The sequence below is a fragment of the Mobula hypostoma genome, chromosome 6 (genome assembly GCF_963921235.1).
Source record: "Mobula hypostoma chromosome 6, sMobHyp1.1, whole genome shotgun sequence".
Lineage (NCBI taxonomy): Eukaryota > Metazoa > Chordata > Chondrichthyes > Myliobatiformes > Myliobatidae > Mobula > Mobula hypostoma.
In genome coordinates this window covers 169,377,936-169,391,454 of record NC_086102.1, presented here as the reverse complement: position 1 = coordinate 169,391,454, position 13,519 = coordinate 169,377,936, and the positions used below count along the sequence as shown (strand labels likewise).

The following is a 13,519-nucleotide window of genomic DNA, read 5'->3' as shown; positions in this document are numbered from 1 at the left end:
ATAAACATGAAAGGTAAGTGGAGGGAAGGATGAGCAGCCTCAAGTCAACAGTTTGGAGGACCTATCTATCCTAAGCCCAGCATATTGATGCAACCATAAAGAAGACATGCCTGTGCCTCGACTTTGTTAGATGTTTAAGGAGATTGGGCATGTCATGGAAGATGCTGACGATTTCTACAGTGGAACACAATATGACTGGTTACACAAGGCTACAAAAAGTGGAGGACTTAGTCCATTTGTTCCCCAATATAGCTCTTCCACCATTAAGGACATCTAAAGAGGTGGTGTCTCAAGAAGGTGGCAACCTTCTTTCGGCACACCAACATCAGTTGGCCAGGGTCTTCACAGACATTTTAAATCTGTTCCTGGCCCAGGCAGTTGTCCCCACAAGCTTCAAGATCGCCACCATCATGCCAGTGCTGAAGCATTCCACTGCCACGGGCCTGAATGACTTATGCCCAGTTGCACTCACCCCCATCATTGCAAAGTGCTTTGAGAGACTGGTTCTATCACATCTGAAATCCTGTCTGCCCACTATCCTGGACCCCCATCAGTTTGCCTATCGCACCAACAGGTCAACAGAGGACGCCATCTCCACGGCACTTCAATCTGTCCTGACTCACCTGGACAGTCCCAACTCTTACGTCAGAATGTTGTTCATTGACTTTAGTTCGCCATTCAGTACTGTGATTCCCTCCAAGCTGATCGCCAAACTTTGCCAGCTTGGTATCAGCTCATCCCTCTGCAATTGGACCTTGGACTTTCTGACTAACAGACCCCAATCAGTTAAGTTAGAAAACCTCTCCTCCTCCACTCTCACCCTGAACACCAGTCTGCCTCAAGACTGTGTGCTGAGCCCTCTTCTGTACTCCCTTTTCACCTATGACTGCATTCCTGTACATGGTTCTAACTCCATAATCAAGTTCGCAGACGACACCACGGTGGTTGGTCTGATCAGAGGGGATGACGAGATGGCCTACAGGGATGAGCTCCAGCACCTGGCCGCGTGGTGTGCCAACATCAACCTGGCCCTTAACACCCAGAAGACCAAGGAGATCATTGTGGACTTCAGGCATGCTAGGAGCCACACTCACGTCCCCATCTACATCAACGGAGCTGCAGTGGAGCGTGTATCAAGCTTCATATTCCTTGGTGTCCACATTTCTGAGGATCTCACCCGGTCCCTGAACTCCTCCATCCTGATCAAAAAGGCGCAACAGCACCTTTATTTCCTGCAGAGCATCAGAAAGCTCACCTCTGTCCCAGGATACTGACGGACTTTTACCACTGTACCATTGAGAGCATACTCACCAACTGCATCTCAGTGTGGTATGGCAATTGTCCCGTATCAGACCGCAAAGCACTCCAGCGTGTGGCGAAAACTGCCCAGCGGATTATTGGCACCCAATTGCCCACCATTGAGAACATCTACCATAAACGCTGCCTGGGCAGGGCGAAAAGCGTCATCAAGGATGCATCTCACCCTAACCATGGACTTTCTACTCTCCTCCCATCCGGTAGGCGCTACAGGAGCCTCCGCTCCCACACCAACAGGCACAGGAAGAGCTTCTTCCCTGAGGCTGTGACCCTGCTGAACCTCACATCACAGTGCTAAGCAGTATTGCACCCATATTGTACTCAGTACTTTTATATTTGTGTGCTGTAGCACTTACTTTTTATTTGCAGTTATTTTGTAAATAACACTATGCATTTCTGGTTAGATGCTACCTGCATTTCACTGGCTTTGTATCTGTACTCAGCACAATGACAATAAAGTTGAGTCTAATTTAATCTAATATTGGTCATGCCCTCTTCTCAATGCTGTCCAGCAACAGCTTCTTCCTAGCCACCATCAGATTCTTGAACCAACCTGAAAAACCTTAACATTGCCTTGGATCATTTTTTTTTCTCTCTTTCAATCTTGCACTAGTATCGTGTTTGTTTTATTTATTTGTGCTCACATGTAGGTTATGTATAATCATGTCGATATAAGTTTATGTTAAATTTATGTTTGTCCTCATCTTATAAGCTACTGTGCTGCTGCAGCTTCAGAAAACCTAATTTTCATGGCATTTCTACCCAGTCTATATATGCCCAGGACAACAACATCCCTGGTTTGACTTCTCCGATCTCTGTGTCTGTCAACATTGACTTGCCAAATAACTTGCCTATTTGTGATTAAGTTTGAAACATAACTATCCAGAGAAAGTGCTACTTTAGAATCAGAATCAGGTTTATTATCACTGGCATGTATTGTGAAATTTGTTAACTTAGCAGCAGCAGGTCAATGCAATACATAATATAAAAAAAATAAGTAAATCAATTACAGTGTATGTATATTAAATAGCTTAAAATCGAGCAAAATACAGAAATAATATATATTTAAAAAGTGAGCTAGTGTTCACAGGTTCAATGTCCATTTAGCAATTGGATGGCAGAGGGGAAGAAGCTGTTTCTGAATTGCTGAGTGTGTGCCTTCAGGCTTCTGTACCTCCTACCTGATGGTAACAGTGAGAAAATAGTCATAGTCATAGTCATACTTTATTGATCCCGAGGGAAATTGGTTTTCGTTACAGTTGCACCAACCAAGAATAGAGTATAAATAAAGCAATATAAAACCATAAATAATTAAATAGTAATATGTAAATGCCAGAAAATAAGTCCAGGACCAGCCTATTGGCTCAGGGCATGCCCTGGGTGCTGGAGGTCCTTAATAATAGATGCTGCCTTTCTGAAACACCACTCCTTGTCCTGGGTACTTCGTAGGCTAGTACCCAAGAAGGAACCATATAGGGAAACCCACTTGCCCACTTTCTGAATAGTCGCGGCGGCCGCTCAGTCTAACCAAAGGTGGGATTGTTTGTCCTTTACATGTTGTTTGCGATTGCAACACACTGCTGGTTATCAAGAATATCACGTACTACAGATTTACCCCAGCAGTGAGTTGCTCAGTAGCGATGGAGCTGGACTTGGTGTGGACCGTTTTGCTGCCTGCGTCGGAGTTGATGTGGGTTGAATAAATGGAGCAAGTGATTGTGTTATGATTGTAAGACTCTGTTGGACATTGGTAATGTAGAGCGCTGCAAGTCAGGTTCACTGGTGTATTGATAAGACTGACGGCAGGAGAGTTCCGTGGCCTTAATTGTAACACGGATTAGACCTCAAGCCATGGGGTCACCCAGGGAAGAGATGCTGAAGGCGATGTGGGAGAGAGCAGAGGGCACAGCAGGCATATGAAGTACGTGCAGGTTGGAGGCTGGCCTCTCCTGTCAGTGCTGCCCTCAGTGTCTTCTGTAGAGGACAAGCTTGATCGCATTTATCTGTGGACTGCTGCTGGCTTGTTCTTAACAACAACATCCAGGCAACATACAGGTCATAACACTCATGGACCTGGTCTATATGTGGCTTGCAATGTAGGACTGTTGATACTGTGTTTCGCCCCTGGACCCCAGACAAACATATTTCATTTGGCAGTATTCATGGGGATTCATTTATGGTTGAAAGACAAGCAAATTTGAACTTGAATGTGACTACAGGGAGAACATGCAACTTCCACAGAAGGTCAGAAATGCTGGAGCTGTGAGCCAACATCATTCTGCTGATTTACCAGGCCATCCTTTTAGTAAAGAATGGACTAAGATAATGCTTTAGCTTTGATTGTTTTTTTTTCCTTTGATTAGGTAGTTGATTCATTGCTCTATTTTTCCACCTTAGAGATACCAATGACTGTATAGATGCAAATGTTCAGAAGGTTTTGTCTGTCTTGAAAACAGGCACCTGTTGATCAATATCCCTCTTCATAAACTTGTGACTGTCTTCTGTCGGGAATATTCCTCGTAAATGATGCCATGATCAGTTAAGGCTCAGGGTCAAATTGATGTTTCTCAACTAACATTTTTCAACCATCTGCGCATGTGTGTTCCTGTTTATTTCACGTTTCTAGGATTGGTAACATAAAGTACGCCAAATGTTTGTTATCTCTTGTCACATCCCCATTCTCAATTACCATTTATTTACTAGACCAGGGGTAGGTAACCTACAGCCAGATCCGGCCCGTGAGCAAATATTGAGATACCATGCTTATCCGACCCGCGAGCGATTTTTCCTTATTCTGAGTGTTTCACACGACCACACTGATGGACATGCATGGCGTCTTGTTACACTGGCCCCAGGTTCTGTTTTGTTCCAAATCAAACACTGGTGTATACGAATGACGGGAAGGCAGACTACCTTATGAATATGCATTAGATACTCTCCGTGCACACACAGGTTTTCAGATGGGATCGTTCAAATTTGTGAACAGAAACAACGTCACTGTGTTTTAACAAGAAATCCACGCTAATATCCAGATATTATTTACATGTACTACGATACTTGTTGAATAACTCGCGTTTCGAAATAAAATCAAAGAAAAAAATTCCAACGGCAATGAATGCAAAACGCAGGAAGGTTGACGCTGAGTGCCGAAAAAGCAGAGAAAATGAAGGAAATACCCGTGCCAGCTACGAAGTCTGAAAACGTATTGCAGAAAAGATAAAGCCTTTTACAAATGGAGAGTTTGTCAAAGAATGTTTACTGGCAGTAGTGGATATTGTTTGTCCTGAAAAGAAATCGTTATTTGCATCTATCAGACTGTCAGCAAGAACGATCACACGGCGAGCTGAACAATGTCAGCAGATGTTAAAAGTTATTTAAGGGATGCCTGCAACGAATTGCATTTTTTTCAATTGCACCTGATGAGAGTACAGACTTGAGAGACACTGCTCAACTTGCAGTGTTTATGCGAGGAGTGACCTCGACTTTTCAAATTTAATGAAGAGTTTATTCAATTAATTCCTATGAAGGACACGGTTACTGGAGCAGACATTTTTGAGGCTTTGCTGAAAATTATGTTAGAAATGAAACTTAATGTGTCGAAGCTAATTGGCATCACAACTGATGGGGCACCAGCAATGGTGGGACAGAAAAACTAAACTGAGATCTTTGATTACTAATTGGCATCTTTGGTTAAGCACAAATGATTTTCTAGCATGTATTATTCATTAATTTGAGGCAAAACATAACTAGATGTACTTAAATGGATAATTCCCATATTTCAAGTTTTTTTATGGCATTTATCTGGCCCACCGTCCGCTCATTAATAGGCGATCTGGCCCACAGAGGCAAAAAGGTTACCGGCCCCTGTACTAGACCATGCCTTGCGGTTCTAGGTTAGTATTCCCTTCTCCATTACATTTTGATTGGAGCTAAGCTCGCTAAAGTGCCTCTTGCTGAAGCTTTGAAACAGCCATTATGTTATTGATCAAGGAATAATCCTAGAATGGATTATTTGAAACTCTGTACGAATAAAACAAGTTACTTACCAGTTCTTACCTCTACCTGTAGTATTTCCTTGTACGCATAAGCAGTCTAAATATAAGAGAAGAATCCTCACCTGCGCATCATCTAATTCTGTGGACAAAATGAAAGAATGCTTTCCCATTCTTAATTTTGCTTATGTTTCTCCCGAACATTATAGCTATTAATCAAAGTATTATAATATATTTTTATTTAAGTATGTAATTATTTTTCTCTGGAGGAGACATCTTATCAATATGAAGAGGAGGCCACAGACGGCATTGGTTCACATGGTGTCCATGACATTCCTGAGGAAGCCTGACTTGCAGTGCAGATTTCAAACTACTCGACAACCAACTGCTCCTCTTGGTTCCCGAATTTTATCTGATCCCAGCAGAGTGTTTGAACACAATATGTGGTAAGACGAAGTGTCTCAAACCAGACTACATTGTTGTTGCTTACATAAAATTGTCTTATAAAAGTATTATTTTAAAATTGTTTATAACTATTCAGTTTTTCTCATCACATAAAAAGATAGATGACTTTTCCTGATATGATTCCTTGGATTTCATATTGCACTTTTTTCTTAGTTAAAAGGTTCAGTAGAGACACATATGGTAATAAAGTGTGATAGTATATGGTAATAAAGTGTGATAGTAGAGCATTTAAATCAGAACACTCATAAGTGTAGTTTAATTTGTTATACTTATGGGGGTAGACTGGTCTAAAATTTCACACGGCTGTTTAATTTTCCCTGTTTCTATGTTTTTATTACTTATCCTTCCTTCAATGTGTAAAAAACTTTGACAAAAGAAGAAAGATGATAATGTTTCCCCTCCCCTCTTCTATTCCCCACTCTGGCCTCTTACCTCTTCTCACCTGCCTATCACCTCCCTCTGGGTCCCCTCCTCCTTCCCTTTCTTCTATGGTAAACTCCACTCTCCTATCAGATCCCTTTCTCTCCAGCCCTTTACTTTTCCTACCTGCATGGCTTCACTTATCATCTTCAAGCTATCCTCTTTCCCCTCCACCCACCTTTTTATTTTGATGTCTTCCTCTTTCCTTTTCAGTCACTATGAAGGGTCTCAGCCCAAAATGTCGACTGTTTATTCATTTCCATAGATGTGCTTGTTTTGCTGAGTTTCTCCAGCATTTTGTGTATGTTGCTGTGGAAAAATATTTAAAGTTTTACTCCATTCCCACTAATAATGCAGAATAATTACTGCGAATTTAAATAGCCTGTAGTAATCCGTCCATAGTTACTAATGGTTCCTTAAGGTTGTCATGGCCGGGGATGGTGATAAGTTCCCAACAACTATTAAATGTTTCCAAAGACATCTGTCTCGAATAGCCTCTGACAACCAAGTACAACTCTTGGCTTCACGTGTGGCTTAGCAACTAAGCCCGATGGATCCACTTCTACTGTCAGGAGAAGGGGCAGAGGTGGGTTACTAGGGCCTTAAAACTATTTGCTTTGGGCAGATGGGGCTCATTGGCTGTGGTTGGTAGCTTATCTAGAAGAAGGAAAACTCTGATCTCAAACCTTTGCTGCCTTGTGGCTATACCCAGTCATGGGGAAGGCTTCAGGAGTAAACCTCAAGGAAAAGTCTAGAGCTGGAGTCCCTAAGGCAGTCCTACTTTGAGTTGAATGCTGACTGGCAACTCCTGCAATGCTGTGGGTGCCAAACTGTATTGATCTCTGCCATTCCTTCAGATTCATTAGCTGCATGGAGGGAGGGAACTTGCTACATGGGCAACACTTGCTCTCCATTTCGTATTGCCCTGGTTTGCATACTGGCTTGTATATCAATGAGATAGTTCGGATGCAACATCTATGGCCAACCTAATAATTAACCTTTCTGTTCAGGGATCACATCCAATGGACTCCAGAGCAGGAAGATCTTGCTAGACAGAAAGCAGAAGAAAATTCTAGTGTTAAACTCTCGATGGAAGAACAAGGTAAACTGTTTTATTTGAAATTTGAGGTTTTTTTGGATGATGTACTAAGTGGAAGATATTAGTTCTGTAACAACTAAAATGATCTTAGATGTGAAAAAATGTGTTTTTGATTTCCTAATTCATTACAAGAACAGGTTTCTTTGGCTCTAACAGTGTAAAAGTTGAATTATCTCAATGAAAATGACCATATGAGTAGCCCTTCTGCCATTAAAGACCATTTCAGTATGAATACTCCTTGCAGATTTTCTAGCATGGTGCTGGGATGCAAAAGTTAAGTTAGCAAGTAAAACTATTTCAGTGTACTGTACTCGCAGAGGATTAAAGGACTTCTAATATTATACTGCAAAAGCAGCCTCCAATATCTAAGTGCATAACACACGTGTTACTGCTCAATCTCACCTGGTAATACATCACTTGGCTCTCTAGGATTGAAGGAATACTGTCTACAGGTTTGGTTCAATAGAACTTAAGGACTGCTAATTGGTTAAAATGCAGGAAATGGTAGAACATGGACAAATGTGGATAGGGTAGGAAAAGCAGCTTGCATCTTGCTTGCCTTCAGCTGTCAGGCCATTGAAAGTAAAAGCTGGGAAATCATGATGCATTGTGTGCAGTTCAGGTTGCCTCATTACAGGAAGGACAGGGAGGTTTTAGAGAGGTGCAGATGAGATTCACCACAAGGATGCCTGAATTGGAGAGTATTTACTCTAAGGAGAGGTTGGACAAACTTTGCTTTAACTTTTGTGTTGGACAAATTATTGGGAACGAATTCCAGACAACACTTTCACTTGGGGAGACAAGGTAATCAGGTAAATTGAGCCTGTCTGACTAGTTTGATTAATTTTAAAAATCTAGAACAGCACAGCACAGGAACCCACCCTGTGCTATACATATAAGCACTGATCATGATGGCAATCTAAACTAATTTCGCCTGCCTGCACTTGGCCAATATCTCTATTCTTGTCTATACATGTGTCTGTCTCAATGTCTATTAACTATTGTTATTATAACTGCTTCTACACCACCCCTGCCAGTGCTTTCCAAGCACCTAATATCTCTGTGTAATAAAAAAGCTTGCATTACTATTCTCCTTTAAGCTCCCATTACCTTAAACCTTTGCTCTTGAGTATTTGACGTTTCTATCCCAGGAAAAAACACTATCTATCTGTCTCTCAGAATTTTACTATATATACTTGCATCATGTCACCCTTCAGTCTCTCACACTCCAGAGAAAACAATCTGAATTTGTCCAACCTCTCCTTAGGACGAATACTGTCCCACGGCCACACTTTGGTAAGTCTGATTACCTAACTGTACTTATACTCCCCGAGTATCAGCAGAGATTGAAGACTGCAGCATCGGTAGTGAACACCAAGAAGCCATGGACATGGAGCCACAGGAGTGCTGACGTGACTGCTTTGAATCAGTCGACTGGACTGTGTTCAGGGAGTCATCTTTGAGCCTGGATGAGTATGCACAATTGTCACCTTCATTAAAACCTGTGTGGATGTGTGTGTGCCTACAAGAACTTACTGTACATTCCCAAGTGAAAAGCCGTGGATAAACCAGGCATTTCATCGTCTGTTGAGGGCTAGATCTGGGGCACTTAAGGTGTGACAATCTAGGTCTGTATAAGAAAACCAGCTATGACTTGCAAAGGGCTATTTCAAGAGCCAAGAAACAATTTGGGAGAGGTTAGAGGTGACATCGGATGCACGTCAACTCTGGCAGGGTTTGCAGGCCATTACTTCCTACAAAGCAAAACCCAACATTATGAATAGCAGTGATGCTTCACTACCAGACGAGTTTTAACGTCTTTTATGCTCGCTTTGCAAGGGAGAATAAAACCACAGGTACGAGGATCCCTGCAGCATCTGATGACCCTCTGATACCTGTCTCGGAGGCCAGCATCAGACTGTCTTTCAAAAGGGTGAACCCTTGCAAGGCGGCAGGGCCCAATGAAGTACCTGGTAAGCCTCTGAAAACCTGTGTGAACCAACTGGCAGGGGTATTCAAAGACATTTTCAATCTCTCACTGCTACAGTCAGAATTTCCCACCTGCTTCAAAAGGGCAACAATTATACCATTGCCCAAGAAGGGCACCATGAGCTACCCCACCGACTATCATCCAGTAGCCCTCCCATCCATGCAATGAAACGCTTAGGGAGCTGGACCCACTCCAATTTGCCTATCGCCACAATAGGTCTGCAGCGGGATGTGATCTCAATGACTCTTCATGCAGCCTTGGATCACCTGGAAAATGCAAATACCCATGTCAAGATGCTATTTATTGACTATAGTTCAGCAATTAACACCATCATTCTGACAGTCCTGATCGAAAAGCTACAGAGTTTAGGCCTCTGTACCTCCCTCTGCAACTAGATGCTCGACTTCCTAACTGGAAGACCATAATCTGTGCGGATTGGAAGTAATATTGCCACCTTGCTGACAATCAACACTGACACGCCTCAGGGATGTGTGCTCAGCTCACTGCTCTACTGTCTATACACCGATGGCTGCGTAGATAGGCATTGCTCAAATACCAACTATAAACTGCTGATGATATAACCATTGTTGGCAGAATTTCAGATGGGGACAAAAGGGCATCCAAGAGCGATATACAAGAGTTAGTTTAGTGGTGTCATTGCAACAACCTTGCACTCAATGTCAGCAAGAACAAAGAGCTGATTGTGGACTTTGGGAAGAGTAAGACAAGGAAATGCAAACCAATCCTCAGAATCAGAATCACCACACCCAAAAAGTGCTGGTGGAAGTTAGAGAAGTCAATATTCATGCCATCAGATTGGAGGCTACCCAGACGGAATATAAGGTGTTGTTCCTCCAACCTGAGTGTGGCTTCATCTTATATTCCGTCTGGGTAGCCTCCAACCTGATGGCATGAATATTGACTTCTCTAACTTCCGTTAATGCCCATCATCCCCTTCACACCCCATCCCTTATTTACTTAATATGTTAAAATTTTTCCCTCCCCCCCCCCTTTTCTCCCTCTGACCCTCTCACTATAACTCCTTGCTTGCTCTCCACCCTCCGGGCTCCCCTGCCCCCTTCTCTCTCTCCCCACCAGGCTTCCCATCCCATGATCCTCTCCCTTCTCCAGTCTGGTATCCTTTTGCCAATCAACTTTCCAGCTCTTAGATCCACCCCCGCCCTCCTGTCTTCTCCTATCATTTCGGATCTCCCCCTCCCCCTCCTACTTTCAAATCTCTTACTATCTCATCCTTCAGTTAGTCCTGACGAAGGGTCCCAGCCCAAAACGTCGACTGCACCTCTTCCTATAGATGCTGCCTGGCCTGCTGCGTTCACCAGCATTTTTATGTGTGTTGCTTGAATTTCCAGCATCTGCAGATTTCCTCGTGTCTGTGAGAATCAGAATCAGGTTTTTTTTTTAATCATCGGCATGTGACATGAAATTTGTTAACTTAGCAACAGTAGTTCAATGCAATACATAATCTAGTAAAGAAAAAAAAAGAAAAATAATAATAAATAAGTAAATCAATTACGTATATTGAATAGATTTTTTTTAAATGTGCAAAAACAGAAATACTGTATATATTTTTTTTTAAAAAGTGAGGTAGTGTCCAAAGATTCAATGTCCATTTAGGAATCGGATGGCAGAGGGGAAGAAGCTGTTCCTGAATCACTGAGTGTGTGCCTCCAGGCTTCTGTACCTCCTACCTGATGGTAACAACGAGAAAAGGGCGTGTCCTGGGTGCTGGAGGTCCTTAATAATAGACGCTGCCTTTGAGACGCTGCTCCCTAAAGCTGTCTTGGGTACTTTGTAGGCTGGTACCCAAGATGGAGCTGACTAGATTTACAACCTCCTGCAGCTTCTTTCAGTCCTGTGCAGTAGCCCCTCCATACCAGACAGTGATGCGGCCTGTCAGAATGCTCTCCACGGTACAATTATAGAAGTTTTTGAGTGTATTTGTTGACATGCCAAATCTCTTCAAACTCCTAATGAAGTATAGTTGCTGTCTTGCCTTCTTTATAACTACGTCGTTATGTTGGGACCAGGTTAGATCCTCAACTCTTGACACCTGAGAACTTGAAGCTGCTCAGTCTGGTATGTGTTCCTTTGTCTTACCCTTCCTGAAGTCCGCAATCAGCTCTTTCATCTTACTGGCGTCGAGTGCCAGGTTGTTGCTGCGGCACCATTCCACTGGTTGGCATATCTCACTCCCGTACGCCCTCTCGTCACCAAGTGAGATTCTACCAACAATGGTTGTAGCCCGTCAGAAAAATCTATAGATGGTATTTGAGTGAGCAATTTCAAGTTCCTGGGTGTCAATATCTCTGAGGACATGGTTATAAAGAAGGCAAGACAGCAGCTATATTTCATTAGGAGTTTGAGGAGATTTAGCTTGTCAGCTAAAACTTCTACAAATGTACCGTGGAGAGCATTCTGACTGGTTTCATCACCATCTGGTATGGTGGAGTAGGGAAGAAACTACTCCACAAGATCGAAGTGAGTTGCAAAGATACAGTGTCCATAGTATCCAGGACATAGTCAAGGAGCGGTGCCTTGGGAAGGTGGCAGTCATCATTAAGGATCCCCACCATCCAATACATGCCCCCTTCACATTGTTACCGTCAGGAAGGACATACAGAAGGCACACACTCAGCAATTCAGTAACAGCTTCTTTCCCTTTGCCATCTGATTTTTAAACGGACATTGAACCCACGAACATTACCTCGCTACTTTTTTATCTTTTTTTTTGCACTAATTTTAACTTAACTATTTAATCGACATATACGTACTTAATGTAGCTCAGTTTTTTTTCTTTTGTTATTTATCATGTATTGCATTGTACTGCTGCCATAAAGTTAACAGATTTCAGAACATATGTTGGTGATATTAAATCTGATTCTGATACTCTCCAATTCAGACAACGTTGTGGTGAATCTCATCTACACCTCCCTAGAGCCTCCCTGTCCTCCCTGTAATGAGGCAACCTGAACTGCACACAATGCAACATGACTTCCCAGCTTTTATTTTCAGTGGCCCGACAGATGAAGGCAAGCAAGCTGCAAGCCATCTTTTCTACCCAATTCACATTTGTCCTTTTCAGAGAGATATAGACCTGCACCCCCGAAGATCTACATGTACTATGTTCCTAAGAATCCCGCCACTTACTGTATTTTTTTCTTTTGCATTTGACCTCCCAAACTTCAACATCTCACACTTGCCCAGATTAAACTCCATTTCAATTTCTTTCCCTAATTTTCCATTTTACAAGCAATAGGGGTCCCAGCACTGATAATTTTCTAGGCAGTAACATGGTATGTTGATGAGGAGCATTTAATGTGGTTGATGTAAGATATAAAGCGGACTTTTGGCGAGGCCACGATTGCGGACTGGATAAGGGTAAAAGTCCATCAGATCTAAGAAAGATCAGCAAGGCGAATTTGAATCTGCTCACTACCAGAAAGCAAAAGTTTAAACCTTTCAGATATTTTTCTGGTTAGAAAGTTGCTACTAGAAGGATCCCAAAAGATTCAGTACATGGTCCCCTGCTTTTTATTGCACATGATAATGCTTTAGAATTAAATGTAAGGGGAATTATGAAGAAATTTTCAGATAATACAAAAATCAGCCACCTTGTTGACAGTAAAGAGGAATACATTACACATCAGAGGGATTGAAATGATTTTTCTATTGAATAGAAAGTGGTAAATGAAACTTAATCCAGAGAAATGTGGGGTAATGCACCTGGAGAGGTATAACATGACGCAGAAGTATGACAATAAATGGGCTCAGTGCAGGAGTTGCAAAGTTATGTTGTAGTTATACAAGTTGGTGAGGCTGCACTTGGAGTACTGTGTACTATATTGTCACCTTGTTACAGGAAAGATAGAACATAGAAAACTTACAGCACAATACAGGCCCTTCGGCCCACAAAGCTGTGCCGAACATTTCCTTACCTTAGAAATTACCTAGTGTTACTCATAGTCCTCTATTTTTCTAAGCTCCATATAGCTAGCTGGGAGACCCTATCATATCCACCTCCATCACCGGCAGCCCATCCCACGCACTCACCACTCTCTGCGTCAAAAAAAAACTTACCCCTGACATCTCCTCTGTACCTACTCCCCAGCACCTTAAAACTGTGCCCTCTCATGCTAGCTATTTCAGCCCTGGGAAAAAGCCTCTGACGATCCACATAATCAATGCCTCTCATCATCTTATACACCACTATCAAGT

General features: G+C 42.4%; 1 protein-coding gene across 5 annotated transcripts in view; it reads left to right on the top strand.

Moving 5' to 3' along the window:
• mettl8 (methyltransferase 8, methylcytidine) overlaps positions 1-13,519 on the top strand; it is a 72,452-nt gene that overhangs the window by 1,325 nt on the left and 57,608 nt on the right. For 2 of the 5 annotated variants that reach the window (XM_063052239.1, XM_063052238.1), the window contains exons 2-3: positions 5,582-5,755; positions 7,205-7,296. In XM_063052239.1, the coding sequence (XP_062908309.1) occupies positions 5,595-5,755; positions 7,205-7,296 (253 nt within the window). In that variant the 5' untranslated portion in view covers positions 5,582-5,594. Of the gene's footprint in view, positions 1-4,286; positions 5,211-5,578; positions 5,756-7,204; positions 7,297-13,519 lie in introns of those variants that run through there. The other 3 variants (XM_063052236.1, XM_063052235.1, XM_063052237.1) reach the window with 3 other exon arrangements.